General features: G+C 55.8%; 7 protein-coding genes across 7 annotated transcripts; 3 read left to right on the forward strand and 4 right to left on the reverse strand.

Annotated features, from left to right (window-relative positions):
• Window positions 1–132: 132 nt before the first annotated feature.
• On the forward strand, window positions 133–2,527 carry fsa6-0 (Fusarisetin A cluster transcription factor fsa6; the record flags this gene model as incomplete). Its single annotated transcript, XM_032020498.1, has 3 exons — window positions 133–1,985; window positions 2,041–2,404; window positions 2,462–2,527. 3 exons carry the CDS (start codon window positions 133–135, stop codon window positions 2,525–2,527), a joined length of 2,283 nt encoding a protein of 760 aa, XP_031882390.1.
• A 2,384-nt stretch (window positions 2,528–4,911) lies between these two features.
• Window positions 4,912–6,539, reverse strand: CGGC5_v015712 (Casein kinase I-like protein 1; the record flags this gene model as incomplete). The annotated part of the gene is made up of 5 exons (XM_032020497.1): window positions 4,912–4,916; window positions 4,970–5,978; window positions 6,037–6,185; window positions 6,241–6,310; window positions 6,411–6,539. 5 exons carry the CDS (start codon window positions 6,537–6,539, stop codon window positions 4,912–4,914), a joined length of 1,362 nt encoding a protein of 453 aa, XP_031882396.1.
• A 6,049-nt stretch (window positions 6,540–12,588) lies between these two features.
• On the reverse strand, window positions 12,589–16,871 carry NUP133 (Nucleoporin NUP133; the record flags this gene model as incomplete). The annotated part of the gene is made up of 4 exons (XM_032020496.1): window positions 12,589–12,893; window positions 12,945–16,355; window positions 16,406–16,475; window positions 16,530–16,871. 4 exons carry the CDS (start codon window positions 16,869–16,871, stop codon window positions 12,589–12,591), a joined length of 4,128 nt encoding a protein of 1,375 aa, XP_031882395.1.
• Window positions 16,872–18,365: 1,494 nt separating this feature from the next.
• CGGC5_v015714 (Lactation elevated protein 1-like protein B) lies at window positions 18,366–20,500 on the forward strand (the record flags this gene model as incomplete). Its single annotated transcript, XM_032020495.1, has 2 exons — window positions 18,366–19,404; window positions 19,548–20,500. The coding sequence occupies 2 exons, from the start codon at window positions 18,366–18,368 to the stop codon at window positions 20,498–20,500; spliced, it is 1,992 nt and encodes a 663-aa protein (XP_031882394.1).
• A 251-nt stretch (window positions 20,501–20,751) lies between these two features.
• Window positions 20,752–21,465, reverse strand: trappc2l (Trafficking protein particle complex subunit 2-like protein; the record flags this gene model as incomplete). Its single annotated transcript, XM_032020494.1, has 2 exons — window positions 20,752–21,297; window positions 21,415–21,465. 2 exons carry the CDS (start codon window positions 21,463–21,465, stop codon window positions 20,752–20,754), a joined length of 597 nt encoding a protein of 198 aa, XP_031882341.1.
• A 526-nt stretch (window positions 21,466–21,991) lies between these two features.
• On the reverse strand, window positions 21,992–25,939 carry fabD (Malonyl CoA-acyl carrier protein transacylase; the record flags this gene model as incomplete). Its single annotated transcript, XM_032020492.1, has 6 exons — window positions 21,992–23,085; window positions 23,174–23,248; window positions 24,068–24,865; window positions 25,022–25,230; window positions 25,284–25,703; window positions 25,758–25,939. The coding sequence occupies 6 exons, from the start codon at window positions 25,937–25,939 to the stop codon at window positions 21,992–21,994; spliced, it is 2,778 nt and encodes a 925-aa protein (XP_031882504.1).
• A 190-nt stretch (window positions 25,940–26,129) lies between these two features.
• Window positions 26,130–26,487, forward strand: CGGC5_v015717 (Uncharacterized protein; the record flags this gene model as incomplete). The annotated part of the gene is made up of 2 exons (XM_032020491.1): window positions 26,130–26,244; window positions 26,306–26,487. 2 exons carry the CDS (start codon window positions 26,130–26,132, stop codon window positions 26,485–26,487), a joined length of 297 nt encoding a protein of 98 aa, XP_031882505.1.
• Window positions 26,488–26,754: the final 267 nt, after the last annotated feature.

The raw sequence follows: 26,754 nt of genomic DNA on the forward strand, positions 1-26,754 counted from the left end.
CATTTCAAACATCTCTCAATCGTCAAGATCACGGAGACATCGACGTCCCGAATTGGAAACTCTTCATCCCGACCCCGTCCTCCGTCTTCGCCGCCCCCACCGGACCGTGCCGGCCGAGTGATACGTTCCATCATGTCCGACATTGCCCAGTTCACCTCCGTCTTCCGCGCCCAGTCGCTGTCGGACCAGCACCGCAAAGTGACCAAGCGAAACCGCCAGCCAGTCTCCTGCCTTGCCTGCCGCGCGCGAAAGCTGAAATGCTCCCGCACGCTCCCCTGCGGGGCATGCACCAAGCGCGGGGACGGAGATGCGTGTAAGTTCGGGCCCAGTCCACCTAGCAACAATGCCGGGGCTTCAAATGGCAGCAAGGTGAATGCCATCTCCCAAGCGACCCAGGATGTGAATCAAAATGACTCCCCGGGGCAGCAAAAGCAGCCCCGCCAGGAGGTCCAGCTCCGTCTCCAGAAGTTGGAAGACATGGTCCAGGACCTTGTGCGGAGAGGGGGATCCGGGCCGTCCAAAGACCGTTGCGCCGCCCCGGGCATCGTGGCCCAGGCCGGTCCGACCCCGACAGACTCGGAGCCCAGCCACGACGTATCATCACCGTCTTCAGCCCCGGCGGACGGAGAGGTCGCTTATTACGGTGCAACACACTGGTCCGCCCTACTTCACCATATCCGAGAGATACAGACCGCGCTGGAACCGGACAACACCACACCTCCAGAACCTCCAGAAGCAGCCGCATGCTCCATAGGCCCGGATTTCCTCTTCGGGGCCGTCTCTCCTTCCGTCTCGATCCAGGAGATCCTCGCAAGCCTCCCTTCGCAGCAGGACACCAACAGGCTACTGGGCATCTACTTCCAGGCACGCTTCACAGCCGTCCCGTTCATCCACACCGGCCGTTTCCAACGCGAGACCGAGGCCTTCTGGGCCAACCCTGAGGGGACGAGCTTCCTCTGGATCAGCATCCTCTTCTCCATCCTCGCCGCCTCGGCCGTCATCGTCAAGGGCAAAGGCAACCCCGCGTCTCTCGGTCTTAGCAGCCCGCTGAAGGAGCCCTCGGCGTACGCCGGCCGCGCGGTGCAGTGCCTCATCAAGGGCAACTACCTCGCCGCCAAGACGTACTCCGTCGAGGCGACGCTGATGGTCGCCTACACCAGGAACATCGCGAGCAAGGACGTCGACCCGGTGATGTGGAACATGTTCGGCGTCGCCACCAGGCTCGCCCAGCGGCGGGGCTACCACCTCGAGCCGAAGCACCTCTCGTACAAGATCACGCCCTTCGAGGCCGAGATGCGCCGCCGGACGTGGTTCTACTGCGAGGCCTTCGACCTGCTGCTCTCCTTCCAGCTCGGCATGCCCACCATCATCCACGAGGGCGACAGCGACGCCCGCGGGCCGGGGAACCACCCGGACGAGGACTTTGACGAGACCACCGTGTCGATGCCGCCCCCGCGCCCCGCGCTCGACCCGACCCCGTCGCTCTACTACCACTGCAAGTCGAAGCTCTGCCGAATCCTGCGGCGGGTCATCCGGCACACGCTGTCGCCCGTGGAGCCCGCCTACGCGGACACGGTAGCGCTGGACGAGGCGCTGCACGCGTGGCGCGCGGAGCTGCCGGCGTGCTTCGCCGTGCGGCCGATCGCGTCCGCGGGGTTTTCGGAGCAGAACTATACCATCATGCAGCGGCTGATGCTGGAGCTGATGTTCCGGAAGGCGCTGTGCGTGCTGCACCGCGCGTACCTGAGCCGGGACAAGAGCGAGGTGTGCTATGACAAGTCGCGGCAGACGTGCCGGCGGGCGGCGCTGCGGATCTTGGAGTTGCATGAGGAGTTTGACCGCGAGGCGAGCCCTGGCGGCAGGTTGTTCGAGGACCGGTATATGTTGAGTAGTTTGACGCTACACGACTTCATGATCGCCGCTATGGTGATTTGCTTGGATCTCAACCGGGTTTTGGAAAATATCCCGGAGTTTACGGATACTAGGTATGTGCTTTCTCTCGGTTGATCGGGGATTTGAGTGCTGACTTACAACCAACAGCGATGAGGACTACGAGAGGAAGATGAACGCTCTCAGAACGGCAGCCAGGATCTGGGAGGGACGGTCGAACTGTTCCAGGGATGCGAGGCATGCTTCTGCAGTGTTGAGGGCCATGTTGCGTCGGCTGAGCTGCAGAGAGAATACAGGCACAAAGGTTGCAGCGTGTTCAACAACGGCGGCGTCGAGCGTGACTCTCGGCAGCGAGCCAACTCCCTTCGGAGGCATGCCTCAAATGAATCTTGGGTTTGGCGATGTGGGCAACGGGTTCGACCAGCTACAGGGTGTCGACATGCTCCAAGGCGGCGGCGGCGTCGACTTCATGGCTCTGGATAACGCGCTGAATGACCCTGCTAATCTAGACTGGGTGAGTCTGATATGCTCCGTTGTGTTTATGGTGTCGTTGGCTAACTGGTTACTGCAGAACTTTCTGGACCAATACTTGTCCAAAGATCCTAACGGACGGCTATCGATGGATATGTCAATGTGATAACACATTTGGAATGAGAATGGGCGTTGGGATACGTAGCTTCCACGTATGGTCAAACAAAACGCGAATAATAATGTAGACAATCTTGGAGCTTTGGGGGAAAGGAGACTGTTCCCCACTACCCTAGCTCACCATGAACTCCATTGTCGTGAACTCGGCGATGCATGAGCGACTCCTATCAAAAGCGGCATCAAACTACCCCCTGACGCATACAGTGAAAGAAGGCGTCCAGCTTTAATGTTGCGAGTGCATTCATAAAGCCGGAGGAACTCACAACTCCATGAGGGGCCGTGGCGGCTATAGCCAGTGCGACTCACCCCCGTTGTCTAGTCATCTCCATTGTCAGCGTCAAGGATCAATCGCACTACCTAACACCAACGAGATGAAAACCCTCCAGACAACCCGGCATTCGGCCAAAACAATACTGGGCGATCGATCCATTTGAGATGTAATAGGTCAAATGAAAGACAGCACCGCCCCCAAGAGTGACGCACATAGCAGAGCGCCTGTCAAACGCAGATGTCAACTCCACGACATTGGACATTGGTGTCTCCATTCCCCCTGAAAACTACCCCGAAAACGATCTCATCACGCCCGGCTGACCTTGAAATCTTCAAGCTCCAATTCATCCCCCCTCCCATGTGAATATTGCCGTCTAACTTCGTTAACCCCCTTCCAAGACCGGGTGGCATCGACAACAGCTGTCTAAACAAATCCTCCCCTTCTCGCTCTGCAGAGGCCAACCAAGCACCTACACATACTCTCCAGACCGCATTTTCCCAAACGAGTAACCTTCACAGCAAAAGAGACGCTCGCCCCGGCGGTGCAAAATGAAGATTCATCTCGCTTGGTGCTGCCGGCCCGCCCTCTTCACCCCGGAAGGCCCCCCCCCCCCCCTCCCCCCGTTCCCCTTTCCTCCTCACCCCGGTTTGGAAGCTTTGGGAATGGACGTCATTACAGTCTTTCAGATGAGAGAAACGGTGCGCCCTTGCTGCGTGCCAGGTCTGGAGACTTGGAAGAGAAAACGCTCCCATGGACGAGTTCTGCCGGCTCATCCGTAGCTGAGGCGGAGCAGAGACCGGGAGGCTGGATGGAGTACGGACTGCTTCGAACGCAAGGCTGACGTGCATCGGAACTTGCATCTAGTTGCTCGGAAAGGAGGGGGACGTTGGACATAGGCCAAGATGACCCCTGAACTAACACCTTTCGCCGTCGCTTGACGTCCTGTCGCCAGTGTGCGGTAAAACGTCCGCGTCGACTCAATAGAAGCAGCAAGTATAACGACGGCAGGAAACATACACACATCCAGGACAGGAGAAATACTGCCACGATGCTAGCTGAGCTGGGGATCTCATGATGCTGTAGAAACATGCTCAGTCCTCTCTCCAATTCTCTGCCCCCCTTCATCCAAACACTGCTTGTGAACAGGAGACGGGTAAAAGGCGGCACTCTCTTTGATTCGTCTTTGCAAGACCTTCTGTGTTCTGTAAGAAAACGTCCAAAGGCTCACCGGAATCACAAGAAAAGAGAACCTCCGAGACTAATAATAATTTCGACGTGGGACCTAGCGAGGAGGATGCTAGAGCGGCCCCATGCGATGGTTCAAAGGTTGACAAGCCTCTGATCATATTCACATCTCAAAGAAAGGAGTCAATCTGTATGTTCAAGTGGTGTAAAGTTTCATATCCATTGTATCCCTCTCCACTGTCTATCGGCCTCCACACAACTTCTCTCGCAACGTCTCTCCCCAAACCTTGCAACCCCTGTCGTCATAGACCTCCCCAACAACGCGTTCGCCTCAAGCTGCCCCTGCACGGCCAGCCCTATTATCAACTCAACGAAAACGTGCCGCAGAACCCTGACCCAATGCTAAACCCCTGCAACCGCCTTGCGCCGTGCTGCGCTGTACATTATCAAGTTGTATGTTTTTGTTTCTCTCCTTAGAAACAGAAAGTTCTTCGAAAGAAGGTCCCAATCCCCAAGTCGAGAGTTCCATGCCAGTGATTTTATGATGCCCCGAAACGGATCCGGAAAAAAAGAGGACGTCATTGCGCGGGTGAAGAGAAAACCAGAAAGAAAGGCTTGTGTTCGTCATTATCCCGGAATAGCCAGTGATGCTCTGTGCTACTCCGTTGTCGTCATGCGGAAAAAAAGTGTAGCTCGAGGAAAGGAGTCGTCGGAAGGAGATGAAGAATGGTGGACAAAGGGGAGGAGTGGCAGGGGTGCCAAAGTTGTCAACCACCTCAGGTGTGGCCGCCTGAGATCATTCGTACATCCGTCCGACATCTGGCGTTTGTTTGTCCAGTGGGCAGCTATATAGTGGTAGACGGACAGTTGTCTTTGCTGCCTTGCATGCAACACAACCAAGAACAGAGTCTATGTATCTAACCTGCATTGTTGTTAGTGACTAGGTGGAGAAGATGGATATCGGGATTCACATACCGCAGCAGAGCACCTTCATGAACTTTTGGAAGCCTGTTGGCTGAGGCTCAGCTGGCCGGCCGTTAGGCTGGGCCTGCTGTTGGTTCATCGGTGTTTGCTGAGGGACGTTCTGAGGAAGGTTGCGGTTGCTGTTCTGAAACTGGGCCTGAGTTGAGCCGGTGGGAGTGGCCATGTCCCGGAGACCCCCGGCTCCGCTGCCCCGGTTCGCATTCAATGCGCCGGGGGCGTTTGGCTGACCTCTCGATTTCGCCATCTGCTTGATCGGAGAAGGAGGCGGGGGTTGCGCGGCGTTTAAACGGCCGACAGTAAGGTTCTGTGCTTGGTTGTGGGGGGTCGCAGCACCGCCCCGATGGCCGCTGTGCAGCTCCATCTGGGACGGGCCGGGTCGAGCATTTGGGTTGTGCAGATATCCGGGGTTGTGGCCCTTCATGGCATCCCATCCCTTGCCCGAGTCCTTGGAAATCTTCATCCAGTCGTACTCGCCATCCTCGACCTCGCCGGTGTTCTTCAGGGCCTGTGTGAAGAGCTCGCGGAGGTAGTCGTAGTCGGGGGTATCCTCGAAGCCGAGGTTGCGGACGTACGTCAGGTACTTGTTGAACTCCTCGGGGAAGCCTTCGCAGAGGTCCTTGATGGGGGTCGTCTGCTTCTTCTCGCCAATCTTCTCGTACTTCTGCTTGTTGGTAGCAGCCTTCAGACCCTGCCAGGGAAGGCCGCCGCGGAGGAAGTACATGAAAACGTGACCGAGGGCCTCGAGATCGTCGCGTCGGGATTGCTCGCGGCCCAGATGAGTGTTGATACTCATGTATCTGGCGGTACCGGAAAGGGACTTTCGCTCGCGGTAGGGAATGTGCTGCTTCGTCTTGGGGTCACGGTACTGCTTCGCCATACCGAAATCTACAACGTGAATAACGTTGGCAGCCTTGGTGCCTGGTCTGCCGATCAGGAAGTTATCGGGCTTGATGTCGCGGTAGATGAGATTCTTCTCGTGGATGGTTTGCACCCTCGAAAGCTGGGTACTACGGTCAGCGTCCTGTTGTCGTCCAGTACCGTCTTACGTGTCTACGTACCATCTGCTTGGCGACCATAACGACGGTCTTGATCGTGAACCTTCTGCCGCAGTGGTCGAAAAGGTCCTCGAGAGAGGGACCGAGTAAGTCGATAACTAGGATGTTGTGCAGACCCTCCTGTCCGAAGTAGTAGACATTGGGAATGCCGGCTGGGGGGAAATGTCAGCAGTGCGTCGCCGGGCACGTGCGAGAGAGGGGACTCACGGCATCCAACAAGAATCTTGTATGTGCGATACTCATCTCGCAGTTGAGGAGCATCGCTCTTACGCGGCTCCTGCAATTTGAATTGGCGTCAGTCATTTGTTTCTCGCTTATGAGGCCACGGCGAGGCGATTGGCGACGTGGTGGATGATGGAGATGCCTCAGCGACGTACGAATTTGATGGCGACCTGCTGGTTGTTCAGGAGGTTGGTGCCCTCGAAAATGACACCAAAGGAACCCTCTCCGATCTTCTTGCCGACGCGGTAGTGTACGCCGACAACGTTGCTCGACGAGGAAGCCATCGCGGTCGGAGGCTTGGTCCTGTCACGGACAGAGTCGAGGGTGTGGCGTCGAGGAGAGTCGGTTCAATCGTGCCGGAGTCGGTGTGGTATCGCTCGATTACGAGGAAAGGGAGGAGAGGTAGGAAAAAAAAATTAAAACCAAAGGCGATATCTGAAGGATGCTTTGAGACGCAGTCAGCTATCTATGAGGGTGTTCGTAAGCCCATTTGGGCCGATTCTTCGGGGGGCGAAATCAGTTCGACGGAATCGGAAGGGGGTGGTGGTGTGTGGTTGTGGTTGTGGTTGCTGGGAGAGAGGTTTTGAGAGGAAGGATGAATGGGGGAGAGAATGGACGGATTTTGGGGCAGAGGGACGGATGGCAGCCGCAGACGAGTGATTATAGTGGGTAATCCGCCCCCGGACCACATGCACTGCACGGGGACTGCGAAGGGAACGGGATGGGCTGGACCGGGCTGGGCTGCTAGGCTTTTGGGGGTTCAAGGCCTGCTACTGGCAGGATTGGCGTCGGGTGAGTGGTCCACAACCGGCGGTGCAGTGCAAATGGAGCGACGTAGTGGTGCTATGCGACGGGCGGGAACTGGCTGGCAGCTGGGAGCTCTTCAGGTTCGGCGCCCAAACTCGCCCGTTGTTGGCTCGGTGCCGGCCCGGACTTGGCTGGGCACCTGCTGCTTGCTTGCTGCTGGGCGAGCAGAGGCTGCGCTGTGGTGAGGCAAGGTGAGGTGGACTGGACTGGGACACACGAATCGCTCGCCAGCTTCCGCGGCCTGAGGCCGAAGCTGAAATCTTTCCAGGGTGTGTGATGTGCAGGGAACAGCGGTGCAGGGGGCAGTTTTGCGTGCGTGTTTGTGCTGAGCGGCAGGAGGGGGGAGGTACCCAAGGCGTTGAATTGTGCTTGTGCAGACCGCAGCCGGGTGCATCTGCATCTCAGCCTCCCGTCCCTGGTGGTTCTTACTCACCTCGGTGCCTGTTTGATGCCGTCGCTGTCTCTTCCTTGGCCCGAGTGACCTATTTCTGTTTTCTCCGGATGCCGCCGTTTGCTGCTGCTGGTGCCTGGTGCCGATAGGTATACTCCTTTCGAGGAATCGTCCAATCCAATCCCAATATGCCTATTTCCCGTTCGTCACTGGCGGAATGCCTTGTCTCGGGGGACGGAAGGGAGGCGGTGCGAGGGCTGAGTCGTATCTCGCCGTTGTCGGATGGCCGTTGAATCGTCTCCGATCAGGCTTGTCGCGGCGAAGAAGAGCAATTGGGGGGAAGCCGGAGGGGGGGAAAGGGAAAGGAAAGAGAGAAAAGGAAGAGAAAGGCGGGAGAAGGCAGCTCAAGAGGCAGTTCGTTAGAGGGTGTCGTCAACGGGCCAGATGAAATTACAAGCGACGCCTCAACTTCCCCAAGCCAAAATTGCCATGTATCGTTCACGACGGCCCACACTTCACTTTTCAGTGAGAGAAGGAAGGGGGGATGGATTAATGGAAGGGGGGTCCAGATCAGGTCCGGGTCACTGTCAAGGTCCAGGTCTAGGTCCAGGTCCAGGTCAGAGTCTACGGCGGTACGGTAGGCGGTCCAGGGCCAGGTTTGGGAAAGTGAGAGGCGGCGGCCGGGAAGGCAGGGGCGCGGCAAGAAGAGAGAGCCACGAACGTGCGGGTGGCCGCCGGTGGTTGAACTCTGAAGAGGGGGGGATTAGAACTAATTTCAATGGACGAGGGGCCGTCGCGGAATCGCACGGCTGCCCAACTCTTGATCCGTGTCTTTCCATGATTCCCAGTTTCCCAGATTCCCATCCTCGCCGGATTGGACGAGATGGAGGATCAGGATAATTCGCGTCTGGAGTACAACAAATACCACGGCAGCCCCGAGTTGGCTGCCGCTGGGCTCTGCTGGCTCGGGAGCCCCCCGGACTGTCTTATGCTGAAAATGAGTGTCGCATACGACACTCACATTGGCCGCTGACTGCTGGCCCCGGCTGACTACCTTCCAGTAAGGTGCTGCTGGACAACTTGCCCTGGACGTTGCCTTTATGCTATTGGCCTGAGCAGACCATAACATTAACAAGACGAGCCGACACTGACGAGCACAGGCCATCAGATGGCAGCGGCGTCCCACCTCGACAAAGGGGGAAAAAGCATTAGTGCCTGAGGTGCGTACGCAATCATTGGTCAATAGCAATGAAAGACACCAGGTACGTACCGGAAAAGTCCACTCCAGGAACGTAGCGAATGTACCTTCCCTCTTGGACATGTACCTTGCCTTACCGACTCCTCAAGCGCAGCAGCAACCTGAGGTGAGCAGTGGAAGTGGAAACGTCGTTGCCAAGGACCAAACCGGTAGGTAAAAAAAGAGCAAGGTACCTGTCGTCACCTCCAATTTCCCACCAATTTCGCATGTACCGGAGCCAACTTCTTCTTCGGGTCGCCTACGGCTTCCCCCGGTCGCCCCAATTTTGCAGTACGATCTTCCAGTTAGCTCTCTTCCAACCGCGACGGGACGTCTCGAGTCCCAACTTCTGTTTCTCAACCATTGCTCTGTACGAATACAGCATACGGATACAGCATGCAGCTGGAATTGTGTACCTCCAAGACCGCTCGCTGCTCCGTCTGCTGCTTGCTCTGGCGCCGTCCGTATCCTCGCCTACGATATGACCTTGCTGAAGAACCCACGCCGTATTCGTCTCGTCTCGTCTCATGAGAAATCTAAATTAAACCCGACTCCCCTTTTCCTGCCTCTCGCCGCTCCCTCTCTCTCCTATTCGAAGATCCGACTTATCTCGAAAGTGCGAAAGTCCAGCGCCCACTGCATCATCGCTCGTCTGATGATTAACTATCCAGCCACCCGCGAGCCGTCCGTCTGACAGGTTCGCAGGTTCTGCTGTGTCTGTCGTGCCTCGTCTGCCAGCCACGGGGAGACAAACGGGACACTGACACCGCTCCAGGCCAGGGTCACTCGCGTTAGGCACTAAGCACCAACAGCGGATAGCCGAACGACGCGCCAGGGGCCAAGGGGAACTCTGGCCGCGCCTGTCCCGTCCAGGCTGCCGGGTGGAATAAATCACATCGAATTCTTCTGCCGTGGAGCATTGCGGTGCATATCAAGCCAAGCCAAAACAGCACTGGAAGCTCGCGCTAGAAACGACCCTAGAAAATACACGGCGTATGCCCTGTGCGGGGATCGAGGTCCGCTGACGGCTTAGCGGGTGTCTGCTTCAATGGCTGCATTCCTCGCTTTGTTCCCGTGCTCCTGCTAGCCACTCGTTATCCGGTCGACGACCCCTTTCTAAGGTAAAAAGGTACGTCCGTACAGCCTCGGCGTCCTCCCTCTCAGCCTACGATTACCAGATGTGCCTTACCTCGATGGAAGCACGCAGCAAACATGACACGTCGCCAACAAGGTGACAAGCGCATCTGGCGACAACCGTTCTGCTCGACTCGGGCTGAGTTCCGCATACCGAGTTAGCAGAACCGGTTGTCGGCAACTGTGCCACGGTCAGATAAGCTATTAAGCCTCGCCAGAGCTGGAGCCTGCTCACAGCAGATCCAACAAGGCTGCCTGCGGACGCTAACTCTATGCCTACACCACGGCATCTGCTTGGCATGAACTCTGTACCTCGAGATGCGCAGATGTACAGAGCTCTCAGCATAAATCATCGAAACTCTCATGCTCGGCAACTCAAATGCAGAAAAGCAGTGTGCTAAAACGCCTAGGTCAACCCACCCTGGCCAGGTTCATCGGTCAACCATTCACCAGGCCGTCACCTACTCAACGCAACGAACCAAAAAAGTACGCTTCAACGGGGTCCAGAAGAGAAAAAAAACGCAAGATCACCAACCAGAGGAATCCGCCTGCCTGCAGCCGTTGCAGCTGCTGAAGGCGCCGCTGTCCAATGGCCTCGTCTCCTGCAGCAGCTCCTTGCCCATCCCGGTTTGGACCTGCAGCGGCGTCAGAGCCCGGCATGCTAGGTTCCCACCGCCGAGGTGCCGCCCGAGATGCGGTGAAAGCCCGCCCCGTTCCATGTTGACCTCTTTTTTTCTTCTTCTCCTTCTGCAGAGAACAAGTCGGTGGCTGTCAACCAGCTGCCCCCTTCCCCTTGGCAACAGTGCCACGCAGGTTGGTTGGAGATCGCTTGCAACTGTCGTTCGTTACGGCTTGCCATTCGCGCCGCGGGCAGGCGGGCGGCTCCCGCCCTCCCAACACAACCAAAGAAAACAGAGCCCATCACCCATCATCCGATGTCCTCTTCCCACCATCCCGTCGAGAGAGGCGTCTTGAGGAGCCACTCATTCAGTCTCCCTCCCGCCCTACGGTTTCACTTCTGCTCCCCCGATCCCCGTCAGCTGGCCCTCCCTCGCCATCGGAGATATTTGCCAGGCTTCAAATGAAACGCTGACCCATCTGCCTACAACTCTCGCGAGTCTCAACCGCACACAGGCCTCCCCGCGTCCCTCCACCAACCCGTCATCCAATCACCAATTCCCGTCTCAAGCCCAGCCCGTCCTAATCCCTAGCTCTATCGCGCTCTGGAAGCTCATGAACACACACGGGTCGAAGAAGCAGAATGTTGCTAAGAAAACCCATAGCACCATCCTCTCGACGACATCTAGCGAATACTGCATGTCTCGCTCCCCGTCGTGACCGTAACTTACACGACGAAGCTAACGCCGCACCAATACTCGCCCGTGACGAATCAAGCTCGCTGACAAGACACACTCTTAAAGTTAGCAAGTCATGTCTCAAGAAAGCCACAGTCCCGCCGCGGTGAGTAATGCCCGCCCAAGGATAGAGCGCCTTTCATTCTCCTCGGCACGGGCGCAGCTTGCTCTCTCATCCATGTGAATGACGTATCTGCATCTCTGCGCGCGCGCAACGCGTTTCTCATATTTTTTCGCCTCCCTAACTCAACCCCCTCTCTCCTCCCAACGGCGGCATGAATCGTGCCTCGTCTTGTCAAAGTTGCCGGATGGTAAAACCGGCGAAAGCAAGGTGGTGGGAGAGGAAAAGGATATGCTTGCAGAGTGAGCATCGGTCCTCCGATTTTTCCCCTGCCGGAATTATCGCACTTCGACCGCGAGAGCGAACACGGCAAACTTTCCCATCCATGCCCTCCGTCTCCGTCCGCCGTCTCAGACCTCAACAGAAAAACGTGCAAGAAAGCTTTCCAAAAGCTAGCTCCATATTGTCTGTCTCCCACTCCGCATCCGATCTCTCGAAACATGCCATCTCTGAGAAACACAAGATATATGGACTGGACCCTTTAAGACGTACATCGTTTGGTACAGAAACTTGTGAGACGTAGAACCGACGCCCACTTAATCTGGTCAGAGCTTCCGCTTAGTCGTGGAGAGTCAAAGTCCTAGGGATAGAAGGATGGACAGACCACGCAACAAAACCCACCGCTTCAAAACGTCCTCAGATATAGTAGGTACTATGGCCACAACTGCAAGTCGCAAACAGATGTCGTCACACGTCAAACGGCCATTAGCAACATCAGTGTTGACACATATAACACGCAGACGACGATAATCAAAATCTGGAATGATGTACAAACAGGTTACAGCAGCTTTTATATCCCAGATCCCGTCAACGAAACGAGGAAAGGTTCTTCTAGATTGAATTACTTGACAGATACCTGTCTCCCAAAACACCAAAAAAGTAGCGCCCGACCCACACTTTTGTTCTCTTACGCGTTTGCTGTTGATGATATCTGATGTTTCGTTCCTTGTCTTTGTGTGTGTGTGTGTGTTCTTTTTTCTTTCAAAGAAAATAGAGAGAGAGCCTATTGGAAAAAAGAGAGGGAAACCCCCCTGGATAACCCCAACCCATCCCCGCCTCCCATGCCATCCATCCCAATGTCATCATGAATGTGTGTAGTTAAAGTGTACGAAACAAAAAAATGTGGCCTCGTGCCGTGGCACCGTGGAGGCGAGACAACCCCAATGAAGCCCTGAAGGCTTTAATACAAACAACCCCAACATTAGCAAAACAAAGAAATAAGTCTTCATCGTACGGGATGACATGTGTGGCTAGCTAGCTAGCCTACTCCCACAACCCGGTGCGCGTCTCAGTGGATGCCGTTCGCTTTTCCGTTCGTGTGCTGATCCGGAAGCTCCTCGGTGGCAGCCCGCGTGGCTTCGTCCACGGTTTCCGCAACCAGCGCTTCGGCCGACTCGGCCGTCGTGCGGGTCCATTCCTCCAGACGCGCCTTCTCTATGTACTTGCGCAACACGGAGTCCTCCCACTTCATGGCGTCGAGGAGCTTGTCCCTGTACGACTTTTCCATAATGTCGAAACGAGAGTCCAGGTCCTCGGTGAAGGCGCCAAGCGCGTCCGATGGCCGGAAGGGCTGGAACGGGTTGTCAATTGTCTCTGTTGCATTGTTAGCATGGGGATACGGTTTGTTAAGGTGGAAACACTCACGATGCTGGTAGCAAGAGGCAAATGCGCTGAAGAGTGTCGTGCTTGTGATCTTCTCTTCCACAGCCGAGTCGTCCTTCAATTGGGTGTCGTTGATCTTCGTCCAGTCGTCTCGGATGAAGCATCGTCTCCAGATGAGACGCTTGGCCTCCTTGAGCTCCTCGCCATTGAGGCCGTACGAAGCGGCCAGAAGGGCCAGGTAGAAGGGGTCTGCGATCTCAGCAGCGGTCTCAGCCGGAAGGTTGATGAGTGTAAGCAGATCGATGAGAGACAGAGCATCGAGCGCCTCATGCCTAACGAGTCGGCGCATGCTGTTCTCAAAGACTTGAATCAGAGCCTTCTGCTTCTTGGGAATCTGCACACAATGGTTTTCCATCGCAAGCTGGACCTCGGCCGTCTCGTCGACAGCCGTTTGAATTGAAGGGAAGACCTGCGCATACAACTGGTCCTGAATCCTGATCAGCCCAAGTTGGTTGTCGATGGTATCCAGCTTCTCGTCGTTCTTGGGTTCTTTGATATCGCTGCTGGCTGCTCGCTTGAGTCCGAAGAGGTCGGGAGTTGAGGGCTCTGGAGACTCAGCCAGCAGCGCAAGCTTGCCAAGACTGAGCTCAATCTTCTTGTTCCAGACTTGTTGCTCGCGGGTCAGGCCGAGGTTAAGTAGAGTCTCCGCAGCATGGTCGATGTCGTCCTCGCCTTGGACGTCGTTGATCCAAGATATTCTGGCGAGCTCAGGCTTCTGGCGGAGGAACTTCGTCCTGTACGCATGGTTGTCGTACTGGAAGTCGAGGACTGCCTGTACGCCGGCACCGTCCAACAAGATCTCGTACATAGGAAAAGCGAAGGCCTCTCCGTACTTATCGAAGTATTGGCCAATCTGCTTTTCCCTCGCCTCGGCCTTGTTGGTGAGTTCGCGAGCCTCGACTTGTGATCGCGAAATAGTAGCCTCTGTCCTAAGAGAATTGATTTGCTCGATCATAGCCAAAGCAAGGGCCCTCCAACAGCGATGCTTCTCGGCAATGTTGATGCTCTCGTCCCACTTGCCAAGTCGCAAAAGTGAAAGTACCTTGTCGTTACGATCGGAATCGTAAAGCTTCGACAAGTGTTCCGACCATTTTTGTGTCTTGGCGTCGAGTTGAGCGGAATTCCACCGAGAGGCCTCGAGCAGAGACACCAAGTACTGGTCGGTCAGATTAGAAATCTCCTTGTTGATCTTCTCAAGTAGAGCAGGGTCCGGTTGCTTAGACTTGTCCTTGGTCTTTTCCTTCGGTGGGTAGTACTGTTCAAGCCATGTGTGGCTCAACTCAAGCAACCGCTTGAGGTTGTTTGTGATGTAGTGGCAGCCGGTCCATGGCTCAGAAAGGCCTTCGTAATTGTCACGAAGGATACCAAAGTCCAGCTCCTCATCCTCAAGTCCGTAGAAAGCCAATCTTTCTTGTCGGTAGTTCAAAGCTGTCATGAGCGCCACCAAGTTCACCTGCTGAGCCTCGTACATGAGACGAGTGATGCGAACATCATCCATCAAATGATCCTTGTACATGTACTTGATCACTTCATATGCCCAAGCAATGAAGATCTCTAGTCTGCCCACGTCATGAATGAACCAGTGTCTCACTCGGTCAAGCTCTCCAACGTTCCGGTTGGGGGTCGTCTTGTCGTCTTGGTGGATGAACTCAACGATTTCTGCGACCAAATCCTTCTTATCGTTTGCATGTCGTTCATTCGTAAAAACCTCGTGCTTCTTCCAGAGAATAGTGGCGACCATCATCTTCTCAGCATGAGAAAGCAAAAGCCATCGGGTCCGCCTGTCCAAGTTGACCTTCGTGTGCTTCAGATGAGCCATCAAGCGTTCCAGGGCGATCACGCGGTTGCTGAGGTTGTCTTCCAGAGATGCCGGTACTGTCGAGATGTGCGGTGTTGATGAGCTCATAATCTCATGGCTCAACTGTAGTGCAGCTTCCGCCATTTCGTTGTCTGAGAACTGGACTCCTTTCCTTCCATCGAAAACCAATGGGGTATCTGTCTTGTTGCCGAAGAAAACGGCTTGCTCTAGCTTGCTCTTCGGTGTGACTTTTGGGGGCTTGTCACTGCCGAATCTGTCTATGTCTGTTGTCATCAATCGCACAACGCCTGTACCACGCACGATGAGAACGACTGATGGGTTCTTGGTTTTTTGGCGCTGGCTTCTTGATTCTTCGCTGCCGTTCTGAGGCTCTTCAAAGCCCGAACCGAGAATCTCTGATTGGTTGTTGTCGGAGAGGGTGATCACATCTTCATACGTAGGAGGAATGATGTGATTATCCTCTTGGAGCTGCGAGTCGGGTGACTCCGGGGGAACACCAATTGACGCGACAACAACTGCCTTGCCGAACACAACGAAAGCAACCAGAGCGGGCCGGGGAAGGTACAGGCGAGGTCTTGCGGCCTGCAGTGGGTTCGCCGGGCTGTAGCGCACCTTGTATGAGGTGATGGGCCGGACCATACCAACCTGCGCTGAGGAGGGCGAGAGGATGACTTCAACCAGAGAGTAGTGCGACTCTTTCTTCTTTGTAAGACTGACAAGCAAGACGAGGTGCTGCAAGTTGATGTCGTCTGAGGCCATGGCATTACTGAGCCTGCTCATGTCCCGGTACTTGGCGTCCAAGCCCTTTGGCACAAACGCAAGGTCGACAACCTCGAATGTGTCGTGGTGGAATTCTCCGCTCGATGGGTCAACTTCGCGAATAGCGTCGATGATCTCTTCTTGCATGTCCGCCTCAACAATCGTGTCGTGGTGTCCTCCGCGATGGATCCTCCATGCGTGCAGCCTCCCCTTCAGAGTAGCAGCAACAACATTGCGTTCGCCGACGCGAGTAGTGCGTTCTGCTCTTACGGCGGCAATATCCCCGCGGCCAGCGGTGTGCGTAAGAGCATGGCGAATGCTTCCGAGAAGTCCTCCAGCCGCGGGTCCCAGGCTCGTGCGGAGGAATTGGACCGAAATCGTGGGTCGGCCGTGTCCGTCGCGAACGCTCATGTACGCCAGCCTGCCGCTCGTAAAGGCAAGGACGAACCCGGCGGACTCAGCGTTGGTGATCTGAATGACTCTCTCGCCCGAGTACATGCCAGATATTGATCCCTCCACACCATGTCGTTGTTGGCGGATGAAATCCAGGGTTGCCGCGCTCGAGATGGACTCCCAGTACGCAATTTTTCCACTCACGGGCATGACAACCACCAGGCCCGGCTCTGTAGAGGAAGCTGAAGGCGACACGAGACAGCCCAATGGAAGAGGTTCTGAAGTGTGCTTCGAGGGATATGGGAGAGTGAAGGTGAATGTCTCGGGGGATTGGGTAGGGTTCGTGTATGGCCAGACGATGGCGTGTGTATGGGTCAAGCTAAGGGCGTATCCGTTCGAGAAAACATCGCCATGTTGCTGAGCTTCACGGAGGGTTAGGTGGTAATGGGCGCGTAAATTGTAGAGAACGTACCTGAAGCATCCGCACGGATGCGGTCTGGAAGTGCAGGGAGTTTGCTCACGGTGTAGGCGTTATTCGTCGTCTGGAAAATGGTTAGCAGCCGTCGAGGACGCAATGCGACCGAGGTGAGACCTACCAAAACAACGCTTCCATCACCCTTGGTAGGTCTTTCGCCGCCCTTGGGCTTTTTCGCGCGCATGCTGAGCTCCTTCCTCGGCGTGGGCGTGATGGGGTGGTGGTTTTCGATGCCGTCTTGCCGCACGTCGAGCGTCGCAACTTTGTCGGACTTGACCTCGTACATCTCCGGGGCAGGCGCGTTCGATACATCGGGGTTGGTGAAGGTCTGTTCGGTCAGAGGGAGACGCTGGCGCTTGGCCTTGGGTTGTTGAGCGAGACTCTCATTGCTGACGGGCCGCTGGCGTCTTCTGCTTCGCGTGGCGGTGGCAGGGCCGCCTTCGCTCGCGGAGGGAGAAAACATGGTGATGTTTCGAGCGACCGGGCGCGAAGGGGGTGGTGGTATTCGGGGTCGCCGTGGAGGGTGATGATGTTCGATTCGGTTGATGGAGGAGGATCAGAAAAACATTTCGAGGATGAATTCTGCGGCCTAAGGTATTGTTAGGGAAAGCGGAGTGCCAGGGACGTAGGTGGCAGACTCCAAAGCGGATTTAGCAAATATGTGAGAGTGACGAAGCATCAATCGATTGGGTCTTGTCGAAAAAAACACAAGGTTGCTGCATCTGCCAAGCACGGACCACCAGCACCAGCTCTGGGTGGTGCTAAGAGTAGCTCACCTCTCACCTCTCACTCACCTCACTGAAGTCGGGAGCGGTTTGTCAGGCCTCATTGGCTCCAGGCGGCTCCAAGTGGCTCCCCAGTGGTGCGGCGTGCAGGCTCTCTGCAGCTGTGCAGCCGTGCCAGCTGAGGCGGCGGAAGGGGCACCAGGAGCACTGAGATACTTCCAGCGCGTTGGTCCCGGTTCCGGTACGTACCTGCTTTGGCGTGGTGCGTCTGGCCTGATGAACGTCTCTGATTGGCCGACTCTGCGATCGTACTGGAGCCTACTGAATCGCCGCATTGGAAGAAAATAGGGACCCTTAGTGGAGCCATGGAAACCAAGTCAACAACGTCACTCCCAGTGTCGGCCCTCGGGAACTGACGGGACACTGGCCGCAGATAGAAACATTCTGATGTCTGGATACAAAAGGAAATATCCACCAACTCAGACTCTCTATCATTCCCCCAGGACCTGAGGCATACAGTTTAACAGCTCAAATAACCCTCGCTCAAGTAACGGAAACCTTGAGACTACGAGGGTCAGTCGATGTCAATCTCATCGTCATCCTGCCCCATCTACGCCTCTGTGGAACATTCCGCCCGAAGTCTGTTGACTCGCAACCAACTCACAATCTCCGGGGAATGCTTCTGGTGAGAGCCCTGCTTATGCTATCCATGGTTCAACGTAGCCAATGAGCAACCCGGTTTTTAACACCATTTCGAAAAAGGCCAGACGGGACTTACATGCGAACTGGCTCGGTCCTGTTGTCAACCGGAGGTATATCGCCGATCAACCTGAGCTGCCAGGATGCTAAGAGAAGGACTCACAGCTGATTTCATATTTCTTTGGATCAGGCCATCAGTGTAGTAAACGGGTTACACTTGGCCTAAATCGCCATAAGTGGACTTCCAAGGTAGTCTGCACATTTGGTTTCCTCTGAAACTTAGTCCCGAGCTGGGGATTTGGAGCCGAGCTGTCCTCCGACTTCAATTTCCTAAGTTCCTAGAACTTCACAGAAGGCAGGCGACATATATGCCTTCATACTGGCCAGTGATATTGCACGGGACACGCGCCAGTAGCTTTCACTAGCTCTTTCACACCGCAGCATCCTTTGTGCGGCTTGTACAGGTTTTCTTATTAGCTGTCTTTTCTTTATCAACACAACCGTCAACGACAATGATTATGATAACGAGGAAAATGAGACTCAACTCGGCCAAGGTGGCCCTCATGGGTCGCCAGTACTCAACTGCCATGGCCATCACCGACCCGCTCGTCAAATACCGCACCCTCATCTCCACCAAACTTCTCGCCCCAGACCCCTCTCAACACCGGCTGGCTATCCATCTTCAAAAACTGTATACCCGTTTGAAAGACTACGCCCCGGAAGAGGACTATCGGGAGCGCCTGAAGCAAGTAGCCGACATCCCCGAGGCTCAGGACCCCGAAGAGGCCGCTGCAAGATTGGCCATGCCAAACCATCCCATATGGGATAACCCGCTGTTCAAGCATGTGTCAAAGAAAATCATGCCCGAGACGAAAGACCCCAACCCGATGGCTCTCGTCAGAGTCATGACCAGCCTTGAGGGCGCCATCACCATCAATTCCCCCAGGGGCCTCTTCCTCTCAGGCGAAGTCGGCGTCGGCAAGTCAATGTTGATAGATCTGCTGGCTCAGGGCCTGCCGACAGAGAAGAAGAGGCGGTGGCACTTCAACACGTTTATGGTCTACACATTCTCACAGCTCGAGAAGTTCCGCCAGTCTCACCCAGAGCTAAGCGGCAACGAAAAGGAGTACTCCATGCTCTGGCTCGCCAAGAAACTTGCCGAGGAGTCTCCGATCCTGTTCCTGGATGAGTTCCAGCTTCCGGACAGGGCAGCAAGTAAGATCCTGTCCCACCTGTTCATAGCCTTCTTCCACCTCGGCGGGGTCCTCATCGCATCATCCAACCGCATGCCTGAGGAGCTACAGAAGGCCATCGGTGTCGAGTACACTGTTCCTCCGTCAGACGGGTTCCTGAAGAGTCTCTTTCTTGGTGGCGCGCGATCCAAGGCTACTCTCCACAGTCAAAACGACTTTGCAGCTTTTCTGGAAGTGTTGAAGGCGCGATGCGACTTTTGGCACATGGAAGGGGCAACGGACTTTAGACGTCGAGAAACTGATGAGACTATTGCAGTCGAGGCCCCTGTAGCTGGCTTTATAGGCGGGGAGGAGCTGGCTAAGAAGGAGCCCAAAGACGGTATGTTTGTTGCCTTTACTGGCCTTAAATTATGCATACGATCCCCTTTTCATGCAACTCAATACCCACCCACCTCATCATCTTTACTCAAACTTGCACCAATGCGTCCTATCTTAATCAAGTTACCAGACTAACATCACTAGAAACATCAACACCTTCCAAGTACTTCCTCCTCACGCCCGACACAACCCCTTGGACAACCGCCCTAGCCCAGCACCTCTCCCACCCATGGTCCTCAGCAACGCTGACAGTCTACGGCCGCACAATCCCCATCCCCCGCCAATACGGCGGCGTAGTCTACTGGGATTTTGACGCCCTCGTCGCTACCCTCGGCCCGGCCGACTACGTAACCATGGCCTCGACCTACCACACCTTCATCATCGACAATGTCCCTACCCTCACGGCCCTGCAGAAGAACGAAGCCCGCCGCTTCATCACGCTCCTAGACGCCCTCTACGAAGCAAGGTGCAAGTTGTTCGTCCGCGCCCAAACGGGGCCCGACGACCTCTTCTTCCCAGACATCCGCGCCCAGGAGGAAGCCGTGGCGATTACTGCCGCCGCCGGGGAGGAGGTCGTCGACTCTGACGCGATCCACTCTGAGACGATCGCCGAGGTTTACCAGGACTCCGCGGCGCCGTTCAGACCCAACATCTCCTTCTACGACACGGAACTCCCGACGGCCAAGTATGATCCCGACCAAGACTCCGACTTTGGCAAGCTGGGTCACGTTGGTGGCGGCGGCGGGAGCCCCAACTTCAGCAACACGGCAGCGTTTACGGGTGAAGACGAGCGGTTTGCGTACCGTCGTGCGGCAAGCAGACTATGGGAGCTGTGTAGCGAGGCATGGCATGCTCGAGGAGGTTCACCTGGGGAGTGGTGGACTCCTGTGCCCCGGGCATCGCGGCACTGGGAGAACTCCTTGCCATCCAAACCCAAGAAGGACGGGCCTCTGCCGCCGCGCGCCAGACAGGCGGATGCCATGATGGGTCCGTCGAGGCCTGTTGACGGACCGTTCGGTACCGACAAGCTCGTTATCGAAAGACGAGAAGCTTTGGAGGAGGCGGAGCGCAGGGTCGAGCAGTCCAGTGGGAGGTGAAGTTTTTGGTTGTTTGGAATATCCATGATTTAGGATAGCATATACCGGCGCATAGCATAGCATTTTGGCGACGCTGGGCCCACGCACGCGCCCGTCGCATCGGGCGATATAGACCTTTGAGTCTCGTGATAGATATCTTACAACGCCGCCAGGAGAACCTGGCCCGACAACATAGACTCGCAATTCGATTTACAGTACCTCCGGTCTTAGAAACGCCATAAACTCCTCATCCTGGAAGCTTTCCAACCGCCTCACAGCGTCGTGACGCCAGGCGTCCATGCCTCACCAATTCTCCGTACATCCCCCTCGAACTTCTTGCTCTTGATCACCCTGCCCCCGCGTCCAGACACCGGCGAGTGCTCGTCGGGCTCATAAAAGGGGTTCTGCAGCAACCTGACGTAGGCGCTCTGCACCGCCCTGAACACGACCCGCAACTCCTGCTCACGAAGCCCGACAGCTCCCCGTCCTTTGGCAGAAGCCGCAGCGGCGTCGCCGCCGCCGCCGACCCTCCGCCCGCGCATGTCCACGACGACGACGATCTTGACGCCCGTGTTCGTTTCCCAGCCGTACGCGGCGAGCCGCTCGTCAACCGCGTGGAGGAGGCCGACCTCGCCTGAGAGACCGGAGCCCCCACTGGGAGCACCTGCAGCGTTGGGCCCGCTTGCGTTGTGTCGTAGTTCAAAGATATCTAAGGTCGAGGAGAGGAGGAGGGAGAACTGGAGGGGCGTGCGGATCGGGGCGAAGGTGTTTGTTGACGGGTTGTACGAAGGGAATATGGAGATGTGGAGGGGGTTATTCTGTTGCTCTCGTCAGCAAGTGTTGTCCCTGCCAAAGAGCTCCAGCCAAGGATGGGCAGTTTGAGGAAGAGCTCTGGAGCATGCGGAGGGGGTGGTCTGTCTGCGAGTTGGACGTACGTTGCGGCCGATGATGCCTATGCAGGCTATTGAGGGGATCGCGGTCGCCATAGCCACATTCGCTGTGCTTCCTTGCGCTGTGCTGGTTTCGGTTGGCGCTGAATTTGCGGCGGAAGATGCGCAATGCGGTTGATGGACACGGTATGCTAGAGGTCGAACGTCGTCGCAGAGGACGGTTGGAGATTGGATAGCTGGGGTAGGTAGGTACCTTAGCTGTGGTGTCGGCGGGAGCTTAATTGATTTTTGGGTCCCCCGAGTGCCCCGCATCGATGTCAGGGGTCGCTGTGGGAGGAAAGGCAACGGATCTTCAACGGCTGCCGCTGCGTAGCTAGCACTCGGAGCAATGTCAATATTAACAAAATCGCCTCTGGTGGTCAAATATGTGTTTTGCAGCAGTCAGCATATTGTAGACTTTCTGGTAAAATAGAGTTACATATTGTAAAGAAAATCCATTACTCCAGTAACCATCATACAAGCTGGTAAAGATGGACCATGAGACGAGCTCTCGTACTCGTGCTTGGTAACGAAAGCGCCAGACCAATAAACCCCATATTCCGCATAAAGACATTATAGATCCTCATTCGGCATCGTCGTCCGACCAATGCTCCGTATCCTCGAGTCCCTTCAGCACTTCTTCGATCTCGTTCGGGTCGGTGATGGCCCATACGCCACCGCCTTTGACCGAGTCCTTTCCTCTCATGCCCACCTCTTTCCCGACGAGGTTGCGTCCGACCTTGCCGGGCCCGATACCAATCCACCGCCTCACTTTCTCCTCCTGGTCGAGATATTTGATACTGTCCCACCACCTCACCGTCTCTAGACACTGCCGCGCTAGGAGATCCTTCACGTCCTCCTTGCTCTCGAACGGCCTCGCGCTGACATTGCTTATACAGGGCAGCTTGCCCGGGAATGTGATAATATCCTCCCCTTCACGCCCCTTGACCCTGCTCTTTTTGTTCAGAATGCTCTTCACAACCGAGACCGCAGGCTTCATGATCGGGCTGTGAAACGGGCTGTCGCTGTTCAATCGCACGGCGCGCGGGTCATGCCCCAAGAACTGCCTGACGTGTGTCGCAAGAGTCTTGATCCGCTCAATGTTGCCGCTCAACACGATTTGGTTCTTGCTGTTGATGTTCGCAATGAGCACCTGCTCTATCGGCGGGACGTCTTCCGAGCTCTCCCCCTTGGATCCCGCGCTCGAGTGTCCCACAAAGTCGTGTATAGCCTCGATCAGGCCCTTCAAGTACTCCGGTTCTGTTACAATAGCCACCATGCCGTACTCTCCACCGTATTCGTCCACAGCGCGCCTTGTCGCCTCATGCATGGCCTCGGCCCGCTTGCGCACCAGATATAAGCTGTCTTCGAACTCGAGGTATCCGCCCGCCACCAGCGCCGCGAATTCTCCCAGCGAATGCCCAAGAGTGACGTCAACTCGCTGTGGAATGTCGAAGCCGAACTCGCGCTCCAGGATGCGGAGGATGAGGATCGAGGTCGCCATGATGGCGGGCTGGGCGTTGGGAGTCTTCGTAAGCAGCTTGCCGGGCCCGTTGGCGATGATGTCAGAGAGCTTGTAGCCCATGTAGTGATCAATCTCCTCCAGGATGGGCTTCGCCGTCGTGGGGAAGGCTTCGAGCCATGGTGTGATCATGCCGACCTTCTGTACTCCTTGGCCTGCGCGGTGTAACGTCAGCTCATCCGTCGCCAGCAAAGACGAGTTCGCCCCTCTTTCCGTTCCCCTCCTCGCTTCATGTCCACTGACCTGGAAAGAACAGCGCCGTCCGCGGCCGCTTTCCTTGCGTCGAGGCATGCCGCCGACTACTCCTGGAAGCAATGTCTATCGTATGTGTCGTCGTCGCATTACATCTTCTGCCGAGGCAGCCGAGCCCATCAGCCCATATGCGTTGGCCGCCTCGGCGGAGGGAGTGAGCTCCGGGAGCTGTCATGGCCAGTGGCGCCAGCCGATTACAAGCTGGGGAGCTAGATTATCGCCAACATGAGCTTGTGTCGACAACTCCCATGCGAATTTTGAAGCAAGCACAAAGAGCCTAGAAGGACTAAGAGGGAGAGAAGTAGGAGAGGGAACAAAAAAGTAGACGAGTCTCAAGTTTGCGCGAACCAGACCGTCAAATGTCACACAGCCAACCTAAGCCACGGGCGGCATAGGGAACGTGGTAGTGGCGTTCAATGCCATGACGCCAGATGGAATTGGCGGATGCTCCAAGTGGCCGCCCCTAACCGAAGTCCCGAGGCCGATGGACCTCTCGCTGGAGTACCCCGCGATTGCACGCTGAAGACGACCTCTTACAGCGCGTTTTCTGGGTTCCGCTGCGCCGGGCGGGGCACGTCAGCAGATGCTCAGCAGATCATTTCAGGGCCCAGGGGGGCCCGATGCGATGGAGATCTGTAGATTCCTTGTTGGATGCCGAGTCTTGAAGAGTCATAGCTCTTCGATTGAGGCACCAGACATTGAAGCACATGGCTAGATTGCGTCAGAAGCAACAGCAGTGTCAATCACCGTTGCCATCTTGATATGTCTTCTACCTTAGTGCCCGACTAGCCGTTAAGCTAACAGAGTCATTGATCGAGAAGCATGTGAAATAACCAATGTTTTTCAACCCTAAGTCATTATTTTCGCCTGACCCTGCCGACTAACATCGCGTTTCTACACCGCCCTTGCTGACGGTCAAGTACTTGACTCCTTTGTATGGTTTAACACCCTCTCCCAGGCCTTTGCTCTTGCGAGGGTCAATCAAAATGCTTTCCACTTTAAGACCACTCGGTAGCCAACCCTTCACTGAGAAGCTCACCGAGGCTGAGCTGGGCATCAGCATCTTATTTTGCGCCACTTTCTTCGCGTCTTTCTCGTCGAAAGCCTTTTCCGTCGTCTTCTTTGCCCTGACGGGGCTTGTTGCTTGATAGGGTTCATCGTAGGCATACGACTTCCCGAATCCGAATCCAGTAGGGTCCAGCTCATCGTCCTCATCGTCAGGCAGCTGGCCAACAACTGTACACCTAAGACCGAAGTAAGAAGTGCCGACTGACAGCTCCTTTGTAGGAATGTGCCACTCCAGAACCTTCTCACCAGGACTGAAGCTCGCGTCTCCCTTGCTAGGCCGCAATTCCGGGAGGTTTCTAACCTCAACTGGCAACGGCACCGTAACGATGAGATCTTCCATCAGCGGCGACGCAGGTGTTCCAGCATGGGGACCTCCGAATCCTCGACCTGCCCCGCCTCCGCCTCTGCCATACTGGCTTTGTGCAGACGGACCTCCTGTGCCTAGAACCTTGTTCACGTGAAGCCGAACCTCGAAATCAGAACCTGTCGGTCCTAGTCCAGTTTTCATCTCAATGTTGACAGGCAACTTCAGATTATTTGAACTGATGTTGCCACTCTTGCCGCTTGTGAACGGGAGCAAGTCGACTTCGTAGCTAGCCAAGATGAACCGGCCGTCTGGGGGTATGAAGCTCAGCTCCCCTGGCCTCTCTTTCCATCTTGCCAGACGAACACATGGGTGGAACACAGGGAGGTCCATAAAACCCGCCAAGTTGTGTTTGCCCGATGGACTTGTTAATGTCATGACGATGTCAGGTACGCCTGACACCTTACAGGTGAATGCTATTGTTCCATTGGAAAAAGCCGCCAATGGTCTCCCCGAAGGAGCAAGTGTGACTGTAAGAGTCTCGACGATATCTGCGTACATCTCGTTGGAGGTATGTCGTACATTGGCTCGACGCCAGGGTAAGGCCGGAGTATTTTGTGCAATTATCGACGGTGCGCTCGAATTCGAGAAGCTTGTGCCAAAGTTTCCAGGCTTCCTGCTCAGAGTGTCAGATGCGGCTCGTCTTGAGCTCTTGAAAGTATCTCTTACCCTGGTAAATTGATGCTCCCCAACAGCTTTCCTACCCATCCCTCAACCTCGACCAAATCCCTCAGCGCATTTGGTTCCGTGGTGTTGATGTTTCCGGCATCGCACATCTCGTTCAAAAGCTGCGCTACGACATCGTAGTTGCTCTCGATCTTGTGCGCCAGCAAGGGAGCACCAAGGAACTCTTCAAACACATCGATTATGCGGTGTATGAACTCGAGGACGAGGAGAGGCTCGATATCGGACGAGGAAGTCGCCAGGAAGAGGAGGTTGGCGTGCTTGAGGCTGAAGACGAGCGTCGGAGGACTTGTGTTTGGCAGGTATAATACGTTCGGGCGCGGCGCAGGATGCTCTAGGTAGAGGGGTAGGAGATGCTGTGCCGACAGCGGGCGCCCCGTGTACGTGTGCGACAGGATGGCATGGCTGCGCGGTGTCAGTATATCTCACTGAACGGGCCGACCTCAAGAGATGACTGACTTGTGCTCATCGTAGATGTGCAGCGCCTCAATAACGCCGTTCATCGTCAGGTCGGCATCGGAGGCTGCGCCGTGTAGTTGATAAGTGTATGGGGGGAGGAGGTTCTGGCTCTCCCTCTTGGTGACAGTCGGTGCTTGGCCGCTGGCGGGAGCTCCAGCTGCCAGGAACCACCGTCCCGCCATGGCGCACATGCTCGATGATGAAATTAAATGTTAGTGCAAGGGAGCGGCTCCTCCCAGCCAATCACGCGCCACGCAACCCTGCTTCCATCTCAAGCTCCCCGGATTGTACGGTGCATCGGAGCCTTTGGTCGCAAAAACACCTGACGATCTTCCAAACCTCTTGGGGCAGTTCAAGCACCACACAACAGCCATGTTTGGAGGAGGAGACAAAGTCCCCAACGTGGGCACCCTCGACAAGCCCGAGAAGCTTGACGATCTCCTGCGCGAGGACCGCGGCGATGATTGCATGTCCTGCAGAGTTGTCGGTAAGAGCAATGCGTTCCCATGCCGTTGTAGGCGGCAAAATACTAATGTTATTGCATTCAGGAAGCGGTGCATTTCTCGGTCTTGCAGCCTACAACTACATGTCCGGAATGGGCCAACTCGAAAAGAACCGTCCGTTAATCCTCAAGTCCAAGTCAAAGTTCGGTATGCAGAGTCGCAAGATGGGCATTATCAGCATCTCCATCGGCTTGACATACTTGGGAATCTGGAGATTCTTCAGATAATGAGATGCAGGCCAACAAGGCACTTGGAAGCTTTAATCACCACTCAACCCATACACATACACACGAGATGAACTCGTCGGCAGGCTCAGAAGAGACGTTGCGGAGGTCAACCCAGGGCCGTCGCATCGACAGCCAGCTGTAGTGCGCAACACGAGACGCCAGGGGAGCAGTCATGCCGCCGGTTGGGGCAGATATTTCCCTCCCATGCGATTGCAGGGACTGTTCATGCCTCTCGCCATCTGTGCAGCGAGCAGATGTTGTATGGAT

This window comes from Colletotrichum fructicola, assembly GCF_000319635.2.
Source record: "Colletotrichum fructicola Nara gc5 chromosome Unknown KSG_Nara_v1_contig10, whole genome shotgun sequence".
Taxonomy (NCBI): Eukaryota; Fungi; Ascomycota; class Sordariomycetes; order Glomerellales; family Glomerellaceae; genus Colletotrichum; species Colletotrichum fructicola.